Below are 27054 nucleotides of genomic sequence, written 5' to 3'. Positions count from 1 at the left end.
CTGTCTGTCTGTCTATGTTCCTGTCTGTCTATGTTCCTGTCTGTCTGTCTGTCTGTCTGTCTGTCTGTCTGTCTGTCTGTCTGTCTGTCTGTCTGTGTTCCTGTATGTCTGTCTGTCTGTGTTCATTTATTTATATGTTCCTGTTTATCTGTCTGTGTCAATCTGTCTGTCTATGTTCCTGTCTGTCTGTCTGTCTGTCTGTCTGTCTGTCTGTCTGTCTGTCTGTCTGTCTAAGTTCCTGTCTGTCTGTCTGTCTGTCTATGTTCCTGTCTGTCTATGTTCCTGTCTGTCTGTCTGTCTGTCTGTCTGTCTGTCTGTCTGTCTGTCTATGTTCCTATATATCTGTCTGTCTATGTTCCCGTCTGTCTGTCTGTGTTCCTGTATGTCTGTATTTCTATGTTCCTGTTTGTCTGTCTGTGTTCCTCTATATCTGTCTGTCTGTGTTCCTGTCTGTCTCTGTTCCTGTCTATCTATGTTCCTGTATATCTGTCTGTCTGTGTTCCTGTCTGTCTGTCTGTCTGTCTGTCTGTCTGTCTGTCTGTCTTTTTGTCTGTCTGTCTGTCTGTCTGTCTGTCTGTCTGTCTGTCTGTCTGTCTGTGTTCCTGTCTGTCTATGTTCCTGTCTGTCTGTCTGTCTGTCTGTCTGTCTGTCTGTCTGTCTGTCTGTCTATGTTCCTGTCTTTCTGTCTGTCTGTCTATGTTCCTGTCTGTCTGTCTGTCTATGTTCCTGTCTGTCTGTCTGTCTATGTACCTGTCTTCACGTTCTATTACCCATAATACATCATGTTTTATCTTCTGTCTACAGACAACGTCAAAATTGAGAGGGGTGAGTTGAACAACTGCATGTATTTCCTGTATATCTGTCTGTCTGTGTTCCTGTCTGTCTGTCTGTCTGTCTGTCTGTCTGTCTGTGTTCCTGTATGTCTGTCTGTCTGTGTTCTTGTCCGTCTCTCTGTGTTCCTGTCTGTCTATGTTCCTGTGTATCCGTCTGTGTCTGTCTGTCTGTCTATGTTCCTGTCTGTCTGTCTGTCTGTCTATGTTCCTATATATCTGTCTTTCTGTTTTCCTGTGTGTGTGTGTATGTGTTCCTGTCTGTCTATGTTAATGTCTGTCTATCTGTCTATGGTCATGTCTGTCTGTCTGTCTGTCTGTCTGTCTGTCTGTCTGTGTGTCTGTCTGTCTGTCTGTCTGTCTGTCTGTCTGTCTGTGTGTCTGTCTGTCTGTCTGTCTGTGTTCCTCTATATCTGTCTGTCTGTGTTCCTGTCTGTCTATGTTCCTGTATATCTGTATGTCTGTCTCCTGTATATCTGTCTGTCTGTGTTCCTGTCTGTCTGTCTGTCTGTCTGTCTGTCTGTCTGTCTGTCTGTCTGTCTGTCTGTCTGTCTGTCTGTCTGTCTGTGTTCCTGTATGTCTGTCTGTCTGTGTTCTTGTCCGTCTCGCTGTGTTCCTGTCTGTCTATGTTCCTGTCTGTCTGTCTGTCTGTCTATGTTCCTGTCTTTCTGTCTGTCTGTCTGTCTGTCTGTCTGTCTGTCTGTCTATCTATGTTCCTGTCTGTCTGTCTGTCTGTCTTTGTACCTGTCTTCATGTTCTATTACCCATAATACATCATATTTTATCTGCTCTTTCTACAGACAAGCTCAAAATAGAGAGGGGTGAGTTGAACAACTGCATGTATTTCATTGATTTAAGTGAAAAGACTTTCCTTAAAAATATATACTGTATGAATCTCACGATTCAATGATTATTTAAGTGAAAAGGTCAGAATAGAGAGGATGTAGTCTGTCTTCATGTTCTAGTACCCATAATACATCATGTTTTATCTACTGTCTACAGAGAAGGTCAGAATAGAGAGGATGTAGTCTGTCTTTATGTTCTAGTACCCATAATACATCATGTTTTATCTACTGTCTACAGAGGAGGTCAGAATAGAGAGGATGTAGTCTGTCTTCATGTTCTAGTACCCATAATACATCATTTTTTATCTACTGTCTACTGAGAAGGTCAGAATAGAGAGAATGTAGTCTGTCTATGTTCCTCTATATCTGTCTGTCTGTGTTCTTGTCTGTGTGTCTGTCTGTGTTCCTGTATATCTGTCTGTCTGTGTTCCTGTCTGTCTGTCTGTCTGTCTGTCTGTCTGTCTGTCTGTCTGTCTGTCTGTCTGTCTGTCTGTCTGTCTGTCTGTCTGTCTGTGTTCCTGTATGTCTGTCTGTCTGTGTTCATTTCGTTCTATGTTCCTGTGTATCTGTCTGTGTCTGTCTGTCTGTCTATGTTCCTGTCTGTCTGTCTGTCTGTCTGTCTGTCTGTCTGTCTGTCTGTCTGTCTGTCTGTCTATGTTCCTGTCTGTCTGTCTGTCTATCTATGTTCCTGTCTGTCTGTCTGTCTGTCTGTCTGTCTGTCTGTCTGTCTGTCTGTCTGTCTGTCTGTCTGTCTGTCTGTCTGTGTTCCTGTCTGTCTGTCTGTCTTTGTACCTGTCTTCATGTTCTATTACCCATAATACATCATATTTTATCTGCTCTGTCTACAGACAATGTCACAAGAGAGAGGGGTGAGTTGAACAACTGCATGTATTTCATTGATTTAAGTGAAAACACTTTCCTTAAAAATATATACTGTATGAATCTCATGATTCAATGATTATTTAAGTGAAAAGGTCAGAATAGAGAGGATGTAGTCTGTCTTCATGTTCTAGTACCCATAATACATCATGTTTTATCTACTGTCTACAGAGGAGGTCAGAATAGAGAGGATGTAGTCTGTCTTCATGTTCTAGTACCCATAATACATCATGTTTTATCTACTGTCTACTGAGAAGGTCAGAATAGAGAGAATGTAGTCTGTCTATGTTCCTCTATATCTGTCTGTCTGTGTTCCTGTCTGTGTGTCTCTCTGTGTTCCTGTATATCTGTCTGTCTGTGTTCCTGTCTGTCTGTCTGTCTGTCTGTCTGTCTGTCTGTCTGTCTATGTTCCTATATATCTGTCTGTCTATGTTCCCGTCTGTCTGTCTGTGTTCCTGTATGTCTGTATTTCTATGTTCCTGTTTGTCTGTCTGTGTTCCTCTATATCTGTCTGTCTGTGTTCCTGTCTGTCTCTGTTCCTGTCTATCTATGTTCCTGTATATCTGTCTGTCTGTGTTCCTGTCTGTCTGTCTGTCTGTCTATCTGTCTGTCTGTCTGTCTGTCTGTCTGTCTGTCTGTCTTTTTGTCTGTCTGTCTGTCTGTCTGTCTGTCTGTCTGTCTGTCTGTCTGTGTTCCTGTCTGTCTATGTTCCTGTCTGTCTGTCTGTCTGTCTGTCTGTCTGTCTGTCTGTCTGTCTATGTTCCTGTCTTTCTGTCTGTCTGTCTATGTTCCTGTCTGTCTGTCTGTCTATGTTCCTGTCTGTCTGTCTGTCTATGTACCTGTCTTCACGTTCTATTACCCATAATACATCATGTTTTATCTTCTGTCTACAGACAACGTCAAAATTGAGAGGGGTGAGTTGAACAACTGCATGTATTTCCTGTATATCTGTCTGTCTGTGTTCCTGTCTGTCTGTCTGTCTGTCTGTCTGTCTGTGTTCCTGTATGTCTGTCTGTCTGTGTTCTTGTCCGTCTCTCTGTGTTCCTGTCTGTCTATGTTCCTGTGTATCCGTCTGTGTCTGTCTGTCTGTCTATGTTCCTGTCTGTCTGTCTGTCTGTCTATGTTCCTATATATCTGTCTTTCTGTTTTCCTGTGTGTGTGTGTATGTGTTCCTGTCTGTCTATGTTAATGTCTGTCTATCTGTCTATGGTCATGTCTGTCTGTCTGTCTGTCTGTCTGTCTGTCTGTCTGTCTGTCTGTCTGTCTGTGTGTCTGTCTGTCTGTCTGTCTGTCTGTGTGTCTGTCTGTCTGTCTGTCTGTGTTCCTCTATATCTGTCTGTCTGTGTTCCTGTCTGTGTGTCTGTGTTCCTGTCTGTCTGTCTGTGTTCCTGTCTGTCTATGTTCCTCTATATCTGTCTGTCTGTTTTCCTGTCTGTCTGTCTGTGTTCCTGTCTGTCTATGTTCCTGTATATCTGTATGTCTGTCTCCTGTATATCTGTCTGTCTGTGTTCCTGTCTGTCTGTCTGTCTGTCTGTCTGTCTGTCTGTCTGTCTGTCTGTCTGTCTGTCTGTCTGTCTGTCTGTCTGTGTTCCTGTATGTCTGTCTGTCTGTGTTCTTGTCCGTCTCGCTGTGTTCCTGTCTGTCTATGTTCCTGTCTGTCTGTCTGTCTGTCTATGTTCCTGTCTTTCTGTCTGTCTGTCTGTCTGTCTGTCTGTCTGTCTGTCTGTCTATCTATGTTCCTGTCTGTCTGTCTGTCTGTCTTTGTACCTGTCTTCATGTTCTATTACCCATAATACATCATATTTTATCTGCTCTTTCTACAGACAAGCTCAAAATAGAGAGGGGTGAGTTGAACAACTGCATGTATTTCATTGATTTAAGTGAAAAGACTTTCCTTAAAAATATATACTGTATGAATCTCACGATTCAATGATTATTTAAGTGAAAAGGTCAGAATAGAGAGGATGTAGTCTGTCTTCATGTTCTAGTACCCATAATACATCATGTTTTATCTACTGTCTACAGAGAAGGTCAGAATAGAGAGGATGTAGTCTGTCTTTATGTTCTAGTACCCATAATACATCATGTTTTATCTACTGTCTACAGAGGAGGTCAGAATAGAGAGGATGTAGTCTGTCTTCATGTTCTAGTACCCATAATACATCATTTTTTATCTACTGTCTACTGAGAAGGTCAGAATAGAGAGAATGTAGTCTGTCTATGTTCCTCTATATCTGTCTGTCTGTGTTCTTGTCTGTGTGTCTGTCTGTGTTCCTGTATATCTGTCTGTCTGTGTTCCTGTCTGTCTGTCTGTCTGTCTGTCTGTCTGTCTGTCTGTCTGTCTGTCTGTCTGTCTGTCTGTGTTCCTGTATGTCTGTCTGTCTGTGTTCATTTCGTTCTATGTTCCTGTGTATCTGTCTGTGTCTGTCTGTCTGTCTATGTTCCTGTCTGTCTGTCTGTCTGTCTGTCTGTCTGTCTGTCTGTCTGTCTGTCTGTCTGTCTGTCTGTCTATGTTCCTGTCTGTCTGTCTGTCTATCTATGTTCCTGTCTGTCTGTCTGTCTGTCTGTCTGTCTGTCTGTCTGTCTGTGTTCCTGTCTGTCTGTCTGTCTTTGTACCTGTCTTCATGTTCTATTACCCATAATACATCATATTTTATCTGCTCTGTCTACAGACAATGTCACAAGAGAGAGGGGTGAGTTGAACAACTGCATGTATTTCATTGATTTAAGTGAAAACACTTTCCTTAAAAATATATACTGTATGAATCTCATGATTCAATGATTATTTAAGTGAAAAGGTCAGAATAGAGAGGATGTAGTCTGTCTTCATGTTCTAGTACCCATAATACATCATGTTTTATCTACTGTCTACAGAGGAGGTCAGAATAGAGAGGATGTAGTCTGTCTTCATGTTCTAGTACCCATAATACATCATGTTTTATCTACTGTCTACTGAGAAGGTCAGAATAGAGAGAATGTAGTCTGTCTATGTTCCTCTATATCTGTCTGTCTGTGTTCCTGTCTGTGTGTCTGTCTGTGTTCCTGTATATCTGTCTGTCTGTGTTCCTGTCTGTCTGTCTGTCTGTCTGTCTGTCTGTCTGTCTATGTTCCTATATATCTGTCTGTCTGTGTTCCTGTCTGTGTGTCTGTCTGTGTTCCTGTATATCTGTCTGTCTGTGTTCCTGTCTGTCTGTCTGTCTGTCTGTCTGTCTGTCTGTGTTCCTGTATGTCTGTCTGTCTGTGTTCATTTATTTATATGTTCCTGTGTATCTGTCTGTGTCTGTCTGTCTGTCTGTCTATGTTCCTGTCTGTCTGTCTGTCTGTCTGTCTGTCTGTCTGTCTGTCTGTCTGTCTAAGTTCCTGTCTGTCTGTCTGTCTGTCTATGTTCCTGTCTGTCTATGTTCCTGTCTGTCTGTCTGTCTGTCTGTCTGTCTGTCTGTCTGTCTGTCTGTCTGTCTGTCTGTCTGTCTGTCTGTCTGTCTGTCTGTCTGTCTGTCTGTGTTCCTGTATGTCTGTCTGTCTGTGTTCATTTATTTATATGTTCCTGTGTATCTGTCTGTGTCAATCTGTCTGTCTATGTTCCTGTCTGTCTGTCTGTCTGTCTGTCTGTCTGTCTGTCTGTCTGTCTGTCTGTCTGTCTGTCTGTCTTTGTACCTGTCTTCATGTTCTATTACCCATAATACATCATATTTTATCTGCTCTGTCTACAGACAATGTCACAAGAGAGAGGGGTGAGTTGAACAACTGCATGTATTTCATTGATTTAAGTGAAAAGACTTTCCTTAAAAATATATACTGTATGAATCTCATGATTCAATGATTATTTAAGTGAAAAGGTCAGAATAGAGAGGATGTAGTCTGTCTTCATGTTCTAGTACCCATAATACATCATGTTTTATCTACTGTCTACAGAGGAGGTCAGAATAGAGAGGATGTAGTCTGTCTTTATGTTCTAGTACCCATAATACATAATGTTTTATCTACTGTCTACAGAGGAGGTCAGAATAGAGAGGATGTAGTCTGTCTTCATGTTCTAGTACCCATAATACATCATGTTTTATCTACTGTCTACTGAGAAGGTCAGAATAGAGAGAATGTTGTCTGTCTATGTTCCTATATATCTGTCTGTCTGTTTTCCTGTGTGTGTGTATGTGTTCCTGTCTGTCTATGTTCATGTCTGTCTATCTGTCTATCTGTCTGTCTGTCTGTCTGTCTGTCTGTCTGTCTGTCTGTCTGTCTGTCTGTCTGTCTGTCTGTCTGTCTGTCTGTCTGTCTGTCTGTCTGTCTGTCTGTCTGTCTGTCTGTGTGTGTTCCTGTATGTCTCTCTGTCTGTCTATCTGTCTATGTTCATGTCTGTCTATCTGTCTACGTTCATGTCTGTCTGTCTGTCTGTCTGTCTGTCTGTCTGTCTGTCTGTCTGTGTGTGTGTTCTTGTCCGTCTCTCTGTCTGTCTATCTGTCTATGTTCATGTCTGTCTATCTGTCTACGTTCCTGTCTGTCTATGTTCCTGTGTATCTGTCTGTGTCTGTCTGTCTGTATATGTTCCTGTCTGTCTGTCTGTCTATGTTTCTATATATCTGTGTGTCTGTTTTCTTGTGTGTGTGTATGTGTTCCTGTCTGTCTATGTTCATTTCTGTCTGTCTATCTGTCTGTCTATCTGTCTGTCTGTCTGTCTGTCTGTCTGTCTGTCTGTCTGTCTGTCTGTCTGTCTATTTTCCTATATATCTGTCTGTCTATGGTCCCGTCTGTCTGTCTGTGTTCCTGTATGTCTGTCTGTCTGTGTTCCTGTTTGTCTGTCTATGTTCCTCTATATCTGTCTGTCTGTGTTCCTGTCTGTCTGTCTCTGTTCCTGTCTGTCTATGCTCCTGTATATCTGTCTGTCTGTGTTCCTGTCTGTCTGTCTGTGTTCCTGTCTGTCTGTCTGTCTGTCTGTCTGTCTGTCTGTCTGTCTGTCTGTCTGTCTGTCTGTCTGTCTGTCTGTCTGTCTGTCTGTGTTCTTTTCCGTCTCTCTGTGTTCCTGTCTGTCTATGTTCCTGTCTGTCTGTCTGTCTATGTACCTGTCTTCGTTCTATTACCCATAATACATCATGTTTTATCTTCTGTCCACAGACAACGTCAAAATTGAGAGGGGTGAGTTGAACAACTGCATGTCTTTCCTATATATCTGTCTGTCTGTTTTCCTGTGTGTGTGTGTATGTGTTCCTGTCTGTCTATGTTCATGTCTGTCTATCTGTCTATGTTCATGTCTGTCTGTCTGTCTGTCTATGTTCCTATATATCTGTCTGTCTATGTTCCTGTCTGTCTGTCTATGTTCCTGTATATCTGTCTGTCTGTGTTCCTGTCTGTCTATGTTCCTCTATATCTGTCTGTCTGAAATCCTGTCTGTCTGTCTGTCTGTCTGTCTGTCTGTCTGTCTGTCTGTCTGTCTGTCTGTCTGTCTGTCTGTCTGTCTGTCTGTCTGTCTGTCTGTGTTCCTGTTTGTCTGTTTGTCTGGAGCTTCATGAAATGGGTTTCCATGGCCGAGCAGCCGCACACAAGCCTAAGATCACCATGCTTAATGCCAAGCGTCGGGTGGAGTGGTGTAAAGCTCACCGCCATTGAACTCTGGACTAGTGGAAATACACTGCTCCAAAAAATAAAGGGAAGACTAAAACAACACATCCTAGATCTGAATGAATTAAATATTCTTATTAAATACTTTTTTCTTTACATAGTTGAAAGTGCTGACAACAAAATCACACAAAAATTATCAATGGAAATCAAATTTATCAACCCATGGAGGTCTGGATTTGGAGTCACACTCAAAATTAAAGTGGAAAACCACACTACAGGCTGATCCAACTTTGATGTAATGTCCTTAAAACAAGTCAAAATGAGGCTCAGTAGTGTGTGTGGCCTCCACGTGCCTGTGGGCATGCTCCTGATGAGGTGGCGGATGGTCTCCTGAGGGATCTCCTCCCAGACCTGGACTAAAGCATCCGCCAACACCTGGACAGTCTGTGGTGCAACGTGGCGTTGGTGGATGGAGCGAGACATGATGTCCCAGATGTGCTCAATTGGATTCAGGTCTGGGGAATGGGCGGGCCAGTCCATAGCATCAATGCCTTCCTCTTGCAGGAACTGCTGACACACTCCAGCCACATGAGGTCTAGCATTGTCTTGCATTAGGAGGAACCCAGGGCCAACCGCACCAGCGTACCTAATGGCAGTCAGACTACCTCTGGCGAGCACATGGAGGGCTGTGCGGCCCCCCAAAGAAATGCCACCCCACCCCACACCATGACTGACCCACCGCCAAACCGGTCATGCTGGAGGATGTTGCAGGCAGCAGAACGTTCTCCACGGCGTCTCCAGACTCTGTCACGTCTGTCACGTGCTCAGTGTGAACCTGCTTTCATCTGTGAAGAGCACAGGGCACCAGTGGCGAATTTGCCAATCTTGGTGTTCTCTGGTAAATGCCAAACGTCCTGCACGGTGTTATGCTGTAAGCACAACCGCCACCTGTGGACGTCGGGCCCTCATACCACCCTCATGGAGTCTGTTTCTGACCGTTTGAGCAGACAAATGCACATTTGTGGCCTGCTGGAGGTCATTTTGCAGGGCTCTGGCAGTGCTCCTCCTGCTCCTCATTGCACAAAGGCGGAGGTAGTGGTCCTGCTGCTGGGTTGTTGCCCTCCTACGGCCTCCTTCACATCTCCTGATGTACTGGCCTGTCTCCTGATAGCGCCTCCATGCTCTGGACACTACGCTGACAGACACAGCAAACCTTCTTGCCACAGCTCACATTGATATGCCATCCTGGATGAGCTGTACTACCTGAGCCACTTGTGTGGGTTGTAGACTCCGTCTCATGCTACCACTAGAGTGAAAGCACCGCCAGCATTCAAAAGTGACCAAAACATCAGCCAGGAAGCATAGGAACTGAGAAGTGGTCTGTGGTCCCCACGTGCAGAACCACTCCTTTATTGGGGGTGTCTTGCTAATTGCCTATAATTTCCACCTGTTGTCTATTCCATTTGCACAACAGCATGTGAAATTTATTGTCAATCAGTGTTGCTTCCTAAGTGGACAGTTTGATTTCACAGAAGTGTGATTGACTTGGAGTTACATTGTGTTGTTTAAGTGTTCCCTTTATTTTTTTGAGGAGTGTACGTTCTCAGGAGTGATGAATCACGCTTCACCATCTGGCAGTCTGACAGATAAATCTGGGTTTGGCGGATGCCAGGAGAACACTACCTGCCCCAATGCATAGTGTCATCCGTAAAGATTGGTGGAGGAGGAATAATGGTCTGGGGCTGTTTTTCATGTTTTCGGCTAGGCCCCTTAGTTCCAGTGAATGGTATGCTTAACGCTACAGCATGCAATGACATTCTATACGATTCTGTGCTTCCAACTTTGTGGCAACAGTTTGGGGAATGCCCTTTCCTGTTTCGGTATGACAATCTCCCTGTGCACAAAGCGACGTCCATACAGAAATGGTTTGTTGAGATCGGTGTGGAAGAACTTGACTGGCCTGCACAGAGCCCTGACCTCAGCCCAATCGAACACCTTAGGGATGAATTGGAACGCCGACTGCGAGCCAGGCCTAATCGCCCAGCATCAATCGATCAATCAAATGTATTTATGAATCCCTTTTTACATCAGCCGATGTCACAAAGTGCTGTACAGAAACCCAGCCTAAAACCCCAAACACCAAGCAATGCAGATGTAGAAGCACGGTGCCTAGGAAATACTCCCTAGAAAGGCAGGAACCTAGGAAGAAACCTAGAGAGGAACCAGGCTCTGAGGGGTGACCAGTCGTCTCCTGGATGTACTGGGTAGACCAGAGGAACCAGGCTCTGAGGGGTGACCAGTCCTCTACTGGCTTAATGTTCTCTCCATGTACCTGTCTGTCTATCTACGTGTCTGTCTATGTTCCTGTCTGTCTGTCTGTCTGTCTGTCTGTCTGTCTGTCTGTCTGTCTGTCTGTCTGTCTGTCTGTCTGTCTGTCTGTGTTCTTGAACGTCTGTCTGTCTGTCTATGTACCTGTCTTCATGTTCTAGTACTCATAATACATCATGTTTTATCTTCTCTTTCTACAGACAAGCTCAAAATAGAGAGGGGTGAGTTGAACAACTGCATGTATTTCATTGATTTAAGTGAAAACACTTTCCTTAAAAATATATACTGTATGAATCTCATGATTCAATGATTATTTAAGTGAAATCAAATCAAATCAAATGTATTTATATAGCCCTTCGTACATCAGCTGATATCTCAAAGTGCTGCACAGAAACCCAGCCTAAAAGTGAAGAAGCACAGTGGCTAGGAAAAACTCTGTAGAATGGCCAAAACCTAGGAAGAAACCTAGAGAGGATCCAGGCTATGAGGGGTGGCCAGTCCTCTTCTGGCTGTGCCGGGTGGAGATTTTAACAGAACATGGCCAAGATGTTCAAATGTTCATAGATGACCAGCAGGGTCAAATAATAATAATCACAGGCAGAACAGTAGAAACTGGAGCAGCAGCACGGCCAGGTGGACTGGGGACAGCAAGGAGTTATCATGCCAGGTACACTAAATATTACACTATATATTAAGCACACAGCCGTGCAATCCCCACAGACAAACATTGTCAGTAGAATTGCCTTACTGAAGAACTCAGTGACTTTCAACGTGACACTATCTTAGGATGCCACCTTTCCATCAAGTCCTGCTCAATGCCAAGCGTCGGGTGGAGTGGTGTGAAGCTCGCCGCCATTGGACTCTGGACTAGTGGAAATACATTCTCAGGAGTGATGAATCACGCTTCACCATCTGGAAGTCTGACAGATTTCCAGGCAGGCGAATCCAGGATTTGCAGGCGAATTCCAGGAGAACACTACCTGTCCCAATGCATAGTGCCAACTGTAATGTTTGGTGGGGGAGGAATAATCTGTGGCTGTTTTTCATGGTTGGGTAGACCATATTGTGCTTCCAAATTTGTGGCAACAGTTTGGGGAAGGCCCTTCGCTGTTTTTGTCAAATCAAATCAAATGTTATTTGTCACATACACATGGTTAGCCAATGTTAATGCGTGTGTAGCGAAATGCTTGTGCTTCTAGTTCCGACAATTCAGTAATAACTAACGAGTAATCTAACCTAACAATTTCACAACAACTACCGTATACATACAAGTGTAAAGGGATGAAAAACATGTACATAAAGATATTTAATGAGTGATGGTACAGAACGGCATAGGCAAGATGCAGTAGATGGTATCGAGGACAGTATATACATATGAGATGAGTAATGTAGGGTATGCAAACATTATTTTAAGTTGCATTGTTTAAAGTGAAGCCAATTCTAGATTTAACTTTGGATTGGAGATGTTTGATATGGGTCTGGAAGGAGAGTTTACAGTCTAACCAGACACCTAAGTATTTGTAGTTGTCCACGTATTCTAAGTCAGAGCCGTCTAGAGTAGTGATGTTGGACAGGCGGGTAGGTGCAGGTAGCGATCGGTTGAAGAGCATGCATTTAGTTTTACTTTTATTTAAGAGCAATTGGAGGCCACGGAAGGAGAGTTGTATGGCATTGAAGCTTGCCTGGAGGGTTGTTAACACAGTGTCCAAAGAAGGGCCAGAAGTATACAGAATGGTGTCGTCTGCGTAGAGGTGGATCAGAGACTCACCAGCAGCAAGAGCGACCTCATTGATGTATACAGAGAAGAGAGTCGGTCCAAGAATTTAACCCTGTGGCACCCCCATAGAGACTGCCAGAGGTCCGGACAGCAGACCCTCCGTTTTGACACACTGAACTCTGTCAGAGAAGTAGTTGGTGAACCAGGCGAGGCAATCATTTGAGAAACCAAGGCTGTCGAGTCTGCCGATGAGGATGTGGTGATTGACAGAGTCGAAAGCCTTGGCCAGATCAATGAATACGGCTGCACAGTAATGTTTCTTATCGATGGCGATTAAGATATCATTTAGGACCTTGAGCGTGGCTGAGGTGCACCCATGACCAGCTCTGAAACCAGATTGCATAGCAGAGAAGGTATGGTGAGATTCGAAATGGTTGGTAATCTGTTTGTTGACTTGGCTTTCGAAGACCTTAGAAAGGCATGGTAGGATAGATATAGGTCTGTAGCAGTTTGGGTCAAGAGTTTCCCCCCCTTTGAAGAGTCCCTTTGATGACCGCAGCTGCTTTCCAATCTTTGGGAATCTCAGACGACACGAAAGAGAGGTTGAACAGGCTAGTAATAGGGGTGTCAACAATTTCGGCAGATAATTTTAGAAAGAAAGGGTCCAGATTGTCTAGCCCGACTGATTTGTAGGGGTCCAGATTTTGCAGCTCTTTCAGAACATCAGCTGAACGGATTTGGGAGAAGGAGAAATGGGGAAGGCTTGGGCGAGTTGCTGTGGGGTGTGCAGTGCTGTTGACCGGGGTAGGAGTAGCCAGGTGGAAAGCATGGCCAGCCGTAGAAAAATGCTTATTGAAATTGTCAATTATGGTGGATTTATCAGTGGTGACAGTGTTTCCTATCTTCAGTGCAGTGGGCAGCTGGGAGGAGGTGTTCTTATTCTCCATGGACTTTACAGTGTCCCAGAACTTTTTTGAGTTAGTGTTGAGTTTCTGCTTGAAAAAGCTAGCCTTGGCTTTTCTAACTGCCTGTGTATAATGGTTTCTAGCTTCCCTGAACAGCTGCACATCACGGGGGCTGTTCGATGCTAATGCAGAACGCCATAGGATGTTTTTGTGTTGGTTAAGGGCAGTCAGGTCTGGGGAGAACCAAGGGCTATATCTGTTCCTGGTTCTAAATTTCTTGAATGGGCATGTTTTTTTAAGATGGTTAGGAAGGCATTTTTTTTAAATATCCAGGCATCCTCTACTGACGGGATGAGATCAATATGCTTCCAGGATACCCCGGCCAGGTCGATTAGAAAGGTCTGCTCGCTGAAGTGTTTCAGGGAGCGTTTTACAGTGATGAGTGGACGTTGTTTGACCGCTGACCCATTACGGATGCAGGCAATGAGGCAGTGATTGCTGAGATCTTGGATGAAGACAGCAGAGGTGTATTTAGAGGGCAAGTTGGATAGGATGTTATCTATGAGGGTGCCCGTGTTTAAGGCTTTGGGGAGGTACCTGGTTGGTTCATTGATAATTTGTTTGAGATTGAGGGCATCAAGTTTAGATTGTAGGATGGCTGAGGTGTTAAGCATGTTCCAGTTTAGGTCGCCTAGCAGCACGAGCTCTGCAGATAGATGGGGGGCAATCAGTTGTCCAGAGCACAGCTGGGTGCAGAGGGTGGTCTAAAGCAGGAGTCAACGGTGAGAGACTTGTTTTTAGAGAGGTGGATTTTTAAAAGTAGAAGTTCAATTTGTTTGGGTACAGACCTGGATAGTAGTAGGACAGAACTCTGCAGGCTATCTTTGCAGTAGATTGCAACACCGCCCCCTTTGGCTGTCCTATCTTGTCTGAAAATGTAGTTTGGAATTAAAATTTCAGAATTTTTGGTGGTCAGGTAGGTAGGTGTCAGGTAGGGTGGAGGTGATATGGTCCTTGACTAGTCTCTCAAAGCACTTCATGATGACGGAAGTGAGTGCTACGGGGTGGTAATCGTTTAGCTCAGTTACCTTAGCTTTCTTGGGAACAGGAACAATGGTGTTCCTCTTGAAGCATGTGGGAACAGCAGACTGGTATAGGGATTGATTGAATATGTCCGTAAACACAGCAGCCAGCTGGTCTGCGAATGCTCTGAGGATGCGGCTGGGGGTACCATCTAGGCATGCAGCCTTGCTAGGGTTATCACATTTAAATGTTTTACTCACTTCGGCTGCAGTGAAGGAGAGACCGCAGGTTTTGGTACTGGGCCGTGTCAGTGGTACTGTAATGTCCTCTAAGGGAGCAAAGAAGTTGTTTAGTCTGTCTGGGAGCAAGACATCCTGGTCCGCGACTGGGCTGGTTTTCTTTTTGTAATCCATGATTGACTGTAGACCCTGCCACATACCTCTTGTGTCTGAGCCGTTGAATTGCGACTCTACTTTGTCAATACTGACGCTTAGCTTGTTTGATTGCCTTGCGGAGGGAATAGCTTCACTGTTTGAATTCGGTCTTGTTTCCAGTCACCTTGCCCTAGTTAAAAGCAGTGGTTCGCACGTTCAGTTTCGAGTGAATGCTGCCATCAATCCACGGTTTCTGGTTTGGGAATGTTTTAATAGTTGCTGTGGGTACGACATCGCCGATGTACTTGCTAATAAACTCGCTCACCGAATCAGCGTATTCGTCAATATTGTTGTTTGACTCAATGCGGAATATATCCCAATCCACGTGATGGAAGCAATCTGGAAGCGTGGAATCAGATTGGTCGGAGCAGCTTTGAACAGACCTGAGCGTGGGAACTTATTGTTTTAGTCTCTGTCTATAGGCAGGGAGCAACAAAATGGAGTCGTGGTCAGCTTTTCCGAAAGGAAGGCGGGGGAGGGCCTTATATGCATCGCGGAAGTTAGAATAACAATTATCCATGGTTTTGCTAGCCCTGGTTGCACAATCGATATGCTGATAGAATTTAGGGAGTCTTGTTTTCAGATTAGCCTTGTTAAAATCCCCAGCTACAATGAATGTAGCCTCAGGATATGTGGTTAACCAGTTTACATAGAGTCAAATGAAGTTCGTTCAGAGCCATCGATGTGTCTGCTTTGGGGGGAATATATGCGGCTGTGATTATAATCAAAGAGAAGTCTCTTGGTAGATAATGCGGTCTGCATTTGATTGTGAGGAATTCTAAGTCAGGTGAACAAAAGGACTTGAGTTCCTGTATGTTGTTATGATCACACCACGTCTCGTTAATCATAAGGCATACCCCCCCACCCCTCTTCTTGCCAGAAAGATACTTGTTTCTGTCGGCGCGATGCGTGAATAGACCAGCTGGCTGTACCGACTCCGATAGCGTGTCTCGAGTGAGCCATGTTTCCGTGAAGCAAAGAACGTTACAGTCTCTTATGTCTCTCTGGAATGCTACCCTTGCTCGGATTTCATCAACCTTGTTGTCAAGAGACTGGACATTGGTGAGTAGTATGCTAGGGAGTGATGTGCCCGTCTCCGGAGCCTGACCAGAAGACCGCTTTGTCTGCCCCTTTTACGGCATCGTTGTTTTGGTTCGCCGGCTGGGATCCGATCCGTTGTCCTGGGTGGTGGGCAAAACAGAGGATCCGCTTCAGGAAAGTCGTATTCCTGGTCGTAATGATGGTGAATTGACGTTGCTCTGTAGTCGTAATGATGGTGAGTAGCTCTTATATCCAGTAGTTCCTCCCGACTGTATGTAATAAAACCTAAGATTACCTGGGGTACCAATGTAAGAAATAACACTTAGTATGGCAATGTCCCTGTGCACAAAGCGAGGTCCATACTAAAATGATTTCTTGAGTTCAATGTGGAAGAACTTGACTGGCCTGCACAGAGCCCTGACCTCAACCCCATCGAACACCTTTGGGAAGAATTGGAATGCCGACTACGAGCCAGGCCTAATCGCCCAGCATCAATCGATCAATCAAATGTATTTATGAAGCCCTTTTTACATCAGCCGATGTCACAAAGCGCTGTAAAGAAACCCAGCCTAAAACCCCTAACAGCAAGCAATGCAGCTGTAGAAGCTCGGTGGCTAGGAAAAACTCCCTAGAAATGCAGGAACCTAGGAAGATGCCTAGAGAGGAACCAGGCTCTGAGGGGTGACCAGTCCTCTTCTGGCTGTACTGTGTAAACCAGAGGAACCAGGCTCTGAGTGGTGACCAGTCCTCTACTGACTGTGCTTGGTAGGACAGAGGAACCAGGCTCTGAGGGGTGACCAGTCCTCTACTGGCTGTACTGGGTAAACCAGAGGAACCAGGCTCTGAGGGGTGACCAGTCCTCTACTGGCTGTACTGGGTAGACCAGAGGAACCAGGCTCTGAGGGGTGACCAGTCCTCTACTGGCTGTACTGGGTAGACCAGAGGAACCAGGCTCTGAGTGGTGACCAGTTCTCTACTGGCTGTACTGGGTAGACCAGAGGAACCAGGCTCTGAGGGGTGACCAGTCCTCTACTGACTGTACTTGGTAGGACAGAGGAACCAGGCTCTGAGGGGTGACCAGTCCTCTACTGGCTGTACTGGGTAAACCAGAGGAAACAGGCTATGAGGGGTGACCAGTTCTCTTCTGGCTGTACTGTGTAAACCAGAGGAACCAGGCTCTGAGGGGTGACCAGTCCTCTACTGGCTGTACTGGGTAAACCAGAGGAACCAGGCTCTGAGGGGTGACCAGTCTGCCACTGGCTGTACTGGGTAGACCAGAGGAACCAGGCTCTGAGGGCTGACCAGTCCTCTACTGGCTGTACTGGCTAAACCAGAGGAACCAGGCTCTGAGTGGTGACCAGTCCTCCACTGGCTGTACTGGGTAGAGAGGAACCAGGCTCTGAGTGGTGACCAGTCCTCTACTGGCTGTACTGGGTAGACCAGAGGAACCAGGCTCTGAGGGGTGACCAGTCCTCTACTGGCTGTACTGGGTAAACCAGAGGAACCAGGCTTTGAGTGGTGACCAGTCCTCCACTGGCTGTACTGGGTAGAGAGAAACCAGGCTCTGAGTGGTGACCAGTCCTCTACTGGCTGTACTGGGTAGACCAGAGGAACCAGGCTTTGAGTGGTTTCCAGTTCTCTACTGGCTGTACTGGGTAGACCAGAGGAAACAGGCTATGAGGGGTGACCAGTCCTCTACTGGCTGTACTGGGTAGACCAGAGGAAACAGGCTATGAGGGGTGACCAGTCCTCTACTGGCTGTACTGGGTAGACCAGAGGAAACAGGCTATGAGGGGTGACCAGTACTCTTCTGGCTGTACTGTGTAAACCAGAGGAACCAGGCTCTGAGGGGTGACCAGTCCTCCACTGGCTGTACTGGGTAGACCAGAGGAACCAGGCTCTGAGGGGTGACCAGTCCTCTACTGATTATACTGGGTAGAGAAGAACCAGGATCTGAGGGGTTACCAGTCCTCCACTGGCTGTACTGGGTAGAGAGGAACCAGGCTCTGAGTGGTGACCCGTCCTCTTCTGGCTGTACTGTGTAAACCAGTGGAACCAGGCTCTGAGGGGTGACCAGTCCTCTACTGGCTGTACTGGGTAGACCACAGGAACCAGGCTTTGAGGGGTGACCAGTCCTCTACTGGCTTTACTAGGTAAAACAGAGGAAACAGGCTATGAGGGGTGACCAGTCCTCTACTGGCTGTACTGGGTAGAGAGGAACCAGGCTCTGAGTGGTGACCAGTCCTCTTCTGGCTGTACTGTGTAAACCAGAGGAAACAGGCTATGAGGGGTGACCAGTCCTCTACTGGCTGTACTGGGTAAACCAGAGGAAACAGGCTATGAGAGGTGACCGGTCCTCTACTGTCTGTACTGGGTAGACCAGAGGAAACAGGCTATGAGGGGTGACCAGTCCTCTACTGGCTGCACTGGGTAGACCAAAGGAAACAGGCTATGAGGGGTGACCAGTCCTCTTCTGGCTGTACTGTGTAAACCAGAGGAACCAGGCTCTGAGGGGTGACCAGTCCTCTACTGGCTGTACTGGGTAAACCAGAGGAACCAGGCTCTGAGGGGTGACCAGTCCGCCACTGGCTGTACTGGGTAGACCAGAGGAACCAGGCTCTGAGGGCTGACCACTCCTCTACTGGCTGTACTGGCTAAACCAGAGGAACCAGGCTCTGAGTGGTGACCAGTCCTCCACTGCCTGTACTGGGTAGAGAGGAACCAGGCTCTGAGTGGTGACCAGTCCTCTACTGGCTGTACTGGGTAGACCAGAGGAAACAGGCTATGAGGGGTGACCAGTCCTCTACTGGCTGTACTGGGTAGACCAGAGGAAACAGGCTATGAGGGGTGACCAGTCCTCTACTGGCTGTACTTGGTAGACTAGAGGAAACAGGCTCTGAGGGGTGACCAGTCCGCGACTGATTGTACTGGGTAGAGAGGAACCAGGCTCTGAGGGGTGACCAGTCCTCTACTGACTGTACTGGGTAGAGAGGAACCAGGCTCTGAGGGGTGACCAGTCCTCCACTGGCTGTACTGGTTAGAGAGGAACCAGGCTCTGAGTGGTGACCAGTCCTCTACTGGCTGTACTGGGTAGACCAGAGGAACCAGGCTTTGAGTGGTGACCAGTCCTCTACTGACTGTACTTGGTAGGACAGAGGAACCAGACTCTGAGGGCTGACCAGTCCTCTACTGGCTGTACTGGGTAGACCAGAGGAACCAGGCTCTGAGGGGTGACCAGTCTTCTACTGGCTGTACTGGGTAGACCAGAGGAACCAGGCTCTGAGGGGTGGCCAGTCCTCTTCAGGCTGTGCTGGGTAGAGAGGAACCAGGCTCTGAGGGGTGACCAGTCCTCTACTGGCTGTACTGGGTAGAGAGGAACCAGGCTCTGAGGGGTGGCCAGTCCTCTTCAGGCTGTGCCGGGTGGAGATTATAACAGAACATGGCCAAGATGTTCAAATGTTCATAGATGACCAGCAGGGTCAAATAATAATAATAATCCCAGTGGTTGTAGAGGGTGCAACAGGTCAGCACCTCAGGAGTTAATGTCAGTTGGCTTTTCATAGCCGATCATTGAGAGTATCTCAACCTCTCCTGCTGTCTCTAGAGAGTTGAAACCAGCAGGTCTGGGACAGGTAGCACGTCCGGTGAACAGGAAAGCCTTCCCAGAATAGTGGAGGCTGTTATAGCAGCAAAGGGGGACCAACTCCCTATTAATGCCCACGATTTTGGAATGAGATGTTCAATGAGCAGGTGTCCACATACTTTTGGTCATGTAGTGTATCTACCTTCTGTTAGATAATAGCAGGTGTCCACATACTTTTGGTCATGTAGTGTATCTACCTACTGTTAGATAATAGCAGGTGTCCACATACTTTTGGTCATGTAGTGTATATATCTCTTGATTCAATGATTATTTCATTATCACTATCTCACTATCTTTATTTAATTTTTACACCAGATGGACTACACGGAGAGCTGAGTAAGTAGTGTGTGCCTGTCTGTGTGTCTGTCTGTCTGTCTGTGTTCCTGTCTGTTTGTCTATGTTCCTGTCTGTCTGTGTATGTACCTGTCTTCATGTTCTAGTACCCATAATACATCATGTTTTATCTTCTGTCTACAGAGAAGCTCAGAGAAGAGAACAGTAAGTTGTGTGTGAAAGTCTGTGTGCTTCTACAACTGTATGTATTTCATGAATTTAAGTGAAAACACTTGCCTTAAAATATACAGTATATCACAAACGTGAGTACACCCCTCACATTTTTGTAAATATTTGAGTATATCTTTTCATGTTACAACACTGAAGAAATGACACTTTGCTACAATGTAAAGTAGTGAGTGTACAGCTTGTATAACAGTGTAAATTTGCTGTCCCCTCAAAATAACTCAACACACAGACATTAATGTCTAAACCGCTGGCAACAAAAGTGAGAACACCCCTAAGTGAAAATGTCCAAATTGGGCCCAAATAGCCATTTTCCCTCCCCGGTGTCATGTGACTCGTTAGTGTTACAAGGTCTCAGGTGTGAATGGGGAGCAGGTGTGTTAAATTTGGTGTCTTCGCTCTCACACTCCCTCATACTGACTGGAAGTTCAACATGGCACCTCATGGCAAAGAACTCTCTGAGGATCTGAAAAAAATTATTGTTGCTCTACATAAAGATGGCCTGGGCTATAAGAAGATTGCCAAGACCCTGAAACTGAGCTGCAGCACGGTGGCCAAGACCATACAGCGGTTTAACTGGACAGGATCCACTCAGAACAGGCCTCGCCATGGTCGACCAAAGATGCTGAGTGCACGTGCTCAGCGTCATATCCAGAGGTTGTCTTTGGGAAATAGACGTATGAGTGCTGCCAGCATTGCTGCAGAGGTTGAAGGGGTGGGGGGTCAGCCTGTCAGTGCTCAGACCATACGTCGTACACTGCATCAAATTGGTCTGCATGGCTGTCGTTCCAGAAGGAAGCCTCTTCTAAAGATGATGCACAAGAAAGCCCGCAAACAGTTTGCTGAAGACAAGCAGACTAAGGACATGGATTACTGGAACCATGTCCAAGAATAACTTATTTGGTTCAGATGGTGTCAAGCGTGTGTGGCGGCAACCAGGTGAGGAGTACAAAGACAAGTGTGTCTTGCCTACAGTCAAGCATGGTGATGGGAGTGTCATGGTCTGGGGCTGCATGAGTGCTGCCGGCACTGGGGAGCTACAGTTCATTGAGGGAACCATGAATGCCAACATGTACTGTGACATACTGAAGCAGAGCATGATCCCCTCCCTTCGGAGACTGGGCCGCAGGGAAGTATTCCAACATGATAACGACCCCAAACCCACCTCCAAGACAACCACTGCCTTGCTAAAGAAGCTGAGGGTAAAGGTGATGGACTGGCCAAGCATGTCTCCAGACCTAAACCGTATTGCGCATCTGTGGGGCATCCTCAAACGGAAGGTGGAGGAGTGCAAGGTCTCTAACATCCACCAGCTCCGTGATGTCGTCATGGAGGAGTGGAAGAGGACTCCAGTGGCAACCTGTGAAGCTCTGGTGAGCTCCATGCCCAAGAGGGTTAAGGCAGTGCTGGAAAATGATGGTGGGCACACAAAATATTGACAATTTAGACATTAATGTCTGTGTGTTGAGTTATTTTGAGGGGACAGCAAATTTACACTGTTATATACAAGCTGTACACTCAATGCTTTACATTGTAGTAAAGTGTCCTTTCTTCAGTGTTGTAACATGAAAAGATATACTCAAATATTTACAAAAATGTGATATACTGTATATACACTATATATTACACTGATTAACTACACTATATATTACACTGATTAACTACACTATATATTACACTGATTAACTACACTATATATTACACTGATTAACTACACTATATATTACACTGGTTAACTACACTATATATTACACTATATATTACACTGGTTAACTACACTATATATTACACTATATATTACACTGGTTAACTACACTATATATTACACTGGTTAACTACACTATATATTACACCGATTAATTACACTATATATTACACTGATTAACTACACTATATATTACACTGATTAACTACACTATATATTACACTATATATTACACTGATTAACTACACTATATATTACACTGGTTACCTACACTATATATTACACTATATATTACACTGGTTAACTACACTATATATTACACTGGTTAACTACACTATATATTACATTGATTAACTACACTATATATTACACTGATTAACTACACTATATATTACACTGATTAACTACACTATATATTACACTATATATTACACTGATTAACTACACTATATATCACACTATATATTACACTGGTTAACTACACTATATATTACACTATATATTACACTGATTAACTACACTATATATTACACTGATTAACTACACTATATATTACACTGATTAACTACACTATATATTACACTATATATTACACTGATTAACTACACTATATATTACACTGATTAACTACACTATATATTACACTGATTAACTACACTATATATCACACTATATATTACACTGATTAACTACACTATATATTACACTGATTAACTACACTATATATTACACTGATTAACTACACTATATATTACACTGATTAACTACACTATATATTACACTGATTAACTACACTATATATTACACTGATTAACTACACTATATATTACACTATATATTACACTGATTAACTACACTATATATTACACTGATTAACTACACTATATATTACACTGATTAACTACACTATATATCACACTATATATTACACTGATTAACTACACTATATATTACACTGATTAACTACACTATATATCACACTATATATTACACTGGTTAACTACACTATATATTACACTGATTAACTACACTATATATTACACTGATTAACTACACTATATATTACACTGGTTAACTACACTATATATTACACTGATTAACTACACTATATATTACACTGATTAACTACACTATATATTACACTGATTAACTAGACTATATATTACACTGATTAACTACACTATATATTACACTATATATTACACTGATTAACTACACTATATATTACACTATATATTACACTGATTAACTACACTATATATTACACTATATATTACACTGATTAACTACACTATATATCACACTATATATTACACTGGTTAACTACACTATATATTACACTGGTTAACTACACTATATATTACACTGATTAACTACACTATATATTACACTGATTAACTACACTATATATTACACTGATTAACTAAACTATATATTACACTATATATTACACTGATTAACTACACTATATATTACACTGATTAACTACACTATATATTACACTGATTAACTACACTATATATCACACTATATATTACACTGATTAACTACACTATATATTACACTGATTAACTACACTATATATTACACTGGTTAACTACACTATATATTACACTGATTAACTACACTATATATTACACTGATTAACTACACTATATATTACACTGATTAACTACACTATATATTACACTGATTAACTACACTATATATTACACTATATATTACACTGATTAACTACACTATATATTACACTATATATTACACTGATTAACTACACTATATATTACACTGATTAACTACACTATATATTACACTATATATTACACTGATTAACTACACTATATATCACACTATATATTACACTGGTTAACTACACTATATATTACACTGATTAACTACACTATATATTACACTGGTTAACTACACTATATATTACACTGGTTAACTACACTATATATTACACTGGTTAACTACACTATATATTACACTGATTAACTACACTATATATTACACTGGTTAACTACACTATATATTACACTGATTAACTACACTATATATTACACTGATTAACTACACTATATATTACACTGATTAACTACACTATATATTACACTGATTAACTACACTATATATTACACTGATTAACTACACTATATATTACACTGATTAACTACACTATATATTACACTATATATTACACTGATTAACTACACTATATATTACACTATATATTACACTGATTAACTACACTATATATTACACTGATTAACTACACTATATATTACACTATATATTACACTGATTAACTACACTATATATCACACTATATATTACACTGGTTAACTACACTATATATTACACTGATTAACTACACTATATATTACACTGGTTAACTACACTATATATTACACTGGTTAACTACACTATATATTACACTGGTTAACTACACTATATATTACACTGATTAACTACACTATATATTACACTGGTTAACTACACTATATATTACACTGATTAACTACACTATATATTACACTGATTAACTACACTATATATTACACTGATTAACTACACTATATATTACACTGATTAACTACACTATATATTACACTGATTAACTACACTATATATTACACTGATTAACTACACTATATATTACACTGATTAACTACACTATATATTACACTGGTTAACTACACTATATATTACACTATATACTAAACTGATTAACTACACTATATATTACACTGATTAACTACACTATATATTACACTGATTAACTACACTATATATTACACTGGTTAACTACAATATATATTACACTGATTAACTACACTATATATTACACTATATATTACACTGATTAACTACACTATATATTACACTATATATTACACTGATTAACTACACTATATATTACACTGATTAACTACACTATATATTACACTGATTAACTACACTATATATTACACTATATATTACACTGATTAACTACACTATATATTACACTGATTAACTACACTATATATTACACTATATATTACATTGTTTAACTACACTATATATTACACTGGTTAACTACACTATATATTACACTGATTAACTACACTATATATTACACTGACTAACTACACTATATATTACACTGATTAACTACACTATATATTACACTGATTAACTACACTATATATTACACTGATTAACTACACTATATATTACACTGGTTAACTACACTATATATACAAAAGTATGTGGACAACTCTTTAAATTTGTAGATTTGGTGAATTCACGAATTGATCTATCTGTTATATGTGTTCTGACTATCTGTTCTTGTCCTCAGCGAAAGCTGAAGAGACCATCCAATCCAATCCAATCTCCACCTCTCCAGGAGGTCAACAGGAAACAGACTCCCAAAGTAATCAGTCTTTATGATTCTAATGTTTCCTACAATTACTGTTCAGTCTGTCTGTTTATTCTGATGTTGTTGCTTCATTCTAAATCATCCTTTCTATCTTTAATAGAGTCTGAGGGGATTGAAGGGATGAAGATGGAGTCTTTTCCTGCTCCTGAGATGGAGACTTTACCTGAAGGATGATCTGGAGAAGTTGTGGGTGGAAGTTGAGTTACTATAGAGAGACTATAACTATAGAGAGACTATAACTATAGAGCTGAGTTACTATAGAGAGACTACAACTATAGAGCTGAGTTACTATAGAGACTATAACTATAGAGCTGAGTTACTATAGAGAGACTATAACTATAGAGCTGAGTTACTATAGAGAGACTATAACTATAGAGAGACTATAACTATAGAGCTGAGTTACTATAGAGAGACTATAACTATAGAGCTGAGTTACTATAGAGAGACTATAAATATAGAGCTGAGTTACTGTAGAGAGACTATAACTTTCTATAGAGACCTAACCCACCTAACAAAGCTGAGTTTCTGAGTATATAACTGAGTGATATGAATCTTGGTAAGACAAAGTCATCTGATAAAGGTGTTCAGTTCTCTATAATCCACTTTCAGTAGTTACTTCTTTACTTGTTGAAGTTTTACTACCCATGTCTGTTATGGGTTTATATCCATTTCCTGGTGATTCTATACAGTATTTACGATGACATCATCCACAGACTTCTGGAGCTGTTGGTTAAAAGGCAGAGATCCTCAAAGAGCAGTACCAGATCATCAGGTATATATGTGGTTTCCATGGTTTCCGTGTTTGGTGCCATTCCATTGGCTCGGTTCCAGCCGTTATAATGAGCAGACTTCTGGAGCTGTTGGTTAAAATCCCTTAAAAGGCAAAGAACCTCAAAGAACAAAGAAGGACTTTACTTTATGTTTGTGTTTTTTGTCTGCTCTGCCCCCAGGCTCTCACTATATATAATGCATACAATAACTATGTATTTAATGTGGAATGTATACAATAACTATGTATTTAATTTGTAATGTTTACAATAACTATGTATTTAATTTGTAATGTTTACAATAACTATGTATTTAATGTGGAATGTTTACAATAACTATGTATTTAACTTAATGTATACAATAACTATGTATTTAATGTATACAATAACTATGTATTTAATGTGGAATGTTTACAATAACTATGTATTTAACTTAATGTATACAATAACTATGTATTTAATGTATACAATAACTATGTATTTAATGTGGAATGTTTACAATAACTATGTATTTAATTTGTAATGTTTACAATAACTATGAGCATGTGGGCAGAACAGACATTAAATACAATCACTCTATATACTGTATTTAATGTGTAATGTATACAATAACTATGTATTTAACTTAATGTATACAATAACTATGTATTTAACTTAATGTATACAATAACTATGTATTTAATGTGGAATGTATACAATAAATATGTATTTAATGTGGAATGTATACAATAAATATGTATTTAACTTAATGTATACAATAACTATGTATTTAATGTGGAATGTATACAATAAATATGTATTTAACTTAATGTATACAATAACTATGTATTTAACTTAATGTATACAATAACTATGTATTGAATGTGGAATGTATACAATAAATATGTATTTAATGTGTAATGAATATACACTATATAATGTATACAATAACTATGTAGTTAATGTGTAATGTATACTAACTATGTAGTTAATGTGTAATGTAAACAATTATTTTCATTTTTTTTCACCTTTATTTAACCAGGTAGGCTAGTTGAGAACAAGTTCTCATTTACAACTGCGACCTGGCCAAGATAAAGCACAGCAGTGTGACACAAACAACACAGAGTTTGTTGGAGATTTTCCAGTCGTCTGATGATTCTCAGCAGCTATACTGTTCTCTTTGAAGTAGAAAGAACAATCTATATAAGTTGAAATATTAGACATGTGTAAGCAGAATGAAGGCTGAAGCCCATGTGAGTGTACAAAGCTGGATCAACATGGAATTGACCATTGGACATATAAAGAACAGAACCTAAGCAGAATCTGTGTGGATTAGGCAAGGTAAACCAACAAGACTTGTCTGGGCCATGTCTGATCTTGTGAAGGCTACTGGACACGCACATGGGTTAATCATATATACAGTGCCGTGCGAAAGTATTCGGCCCCCTTGAACTTTGCGACCTTT

At 42.1% G+C, this 27054-nt stretch overlaps 1 protein-coding gene across 6 annotated transcripts in view; it reads left to right on the top strand.

Annotated features, from left to right (window-relative positions):
• Window positions 1–25140, top strand: part of LOC110515190 (butyrophilin subfamily 3 member A2) — a 95405-nt gene extending 70265 nt beyond the window's left edge. For 2 of the 6 annotated variants that reach the window (XM_036987019.1, XM_036987020.1), the window contains 10 exons: window positions 1631–1651; window positions 3448–3468; window positions 4378–4398; window positions 5227–5247; window positions 7664–7684; window positions 10636–10656; window positions 19514–19534; window positions 19676–19696; window positions 24763–24837; window positions 24944–25138. In XM_036987019.1, the coding sequence (XP_036842914.1) occupies window positions 1631–1651; window positions 3448–3468; window positions 4378–4398; window positions 5227–5247; window positions 7664–7684; window positions 10636–10656; window positions 19514–19534; window positions 19676–19696; window positions 24763–24837; window positions 24944–25017 (317 nt within the window). In that variant the 3' untranslated portion in view covers window positions 25018–25138. Of the gene's footprint in view, window positions 1–804; window positions 826–1630; window positions 1652–3447; window positions 3469–4377; window positions 4399–5226; window positions 5248–7663; window positions 7685–10635; window positions 10657–19513; window positions 19535–19675; window positions 19697–24762; window positions 24838–24943 lie in introns of all 6 variants that reach the window. The other 4 variants (XM_036987016.1, XM_036987017.1, XM_036987018.1 and 1 more) reach the window with 4 other exon arrangements.
• Window positions 25141–27054: the final 1914 nt, after the last annotated feature.

The sequence above is a fragment of the Oncorhynchus mykiss genome, chromosome 9 (genome assembly GCF_013265735.2).
Source record: "Oncorhynchus mykiss isolate Arlee chromosome 9, USDA_OmykA_1.1, whole genome shotgun sequence".
NCBI classification, from domain to species: domain Eukaryota; kingdom Metazoa; phylum Chordata; class Actinopteri; order Salmoniformes; family Salmonidae; genus Oncorhynchus; species Oncorhynchus mykiss.
Note: the sequence above shows the minus strand (reverse complement) of the source record. Positions and strands in the feature narration are given on the sequence as shown.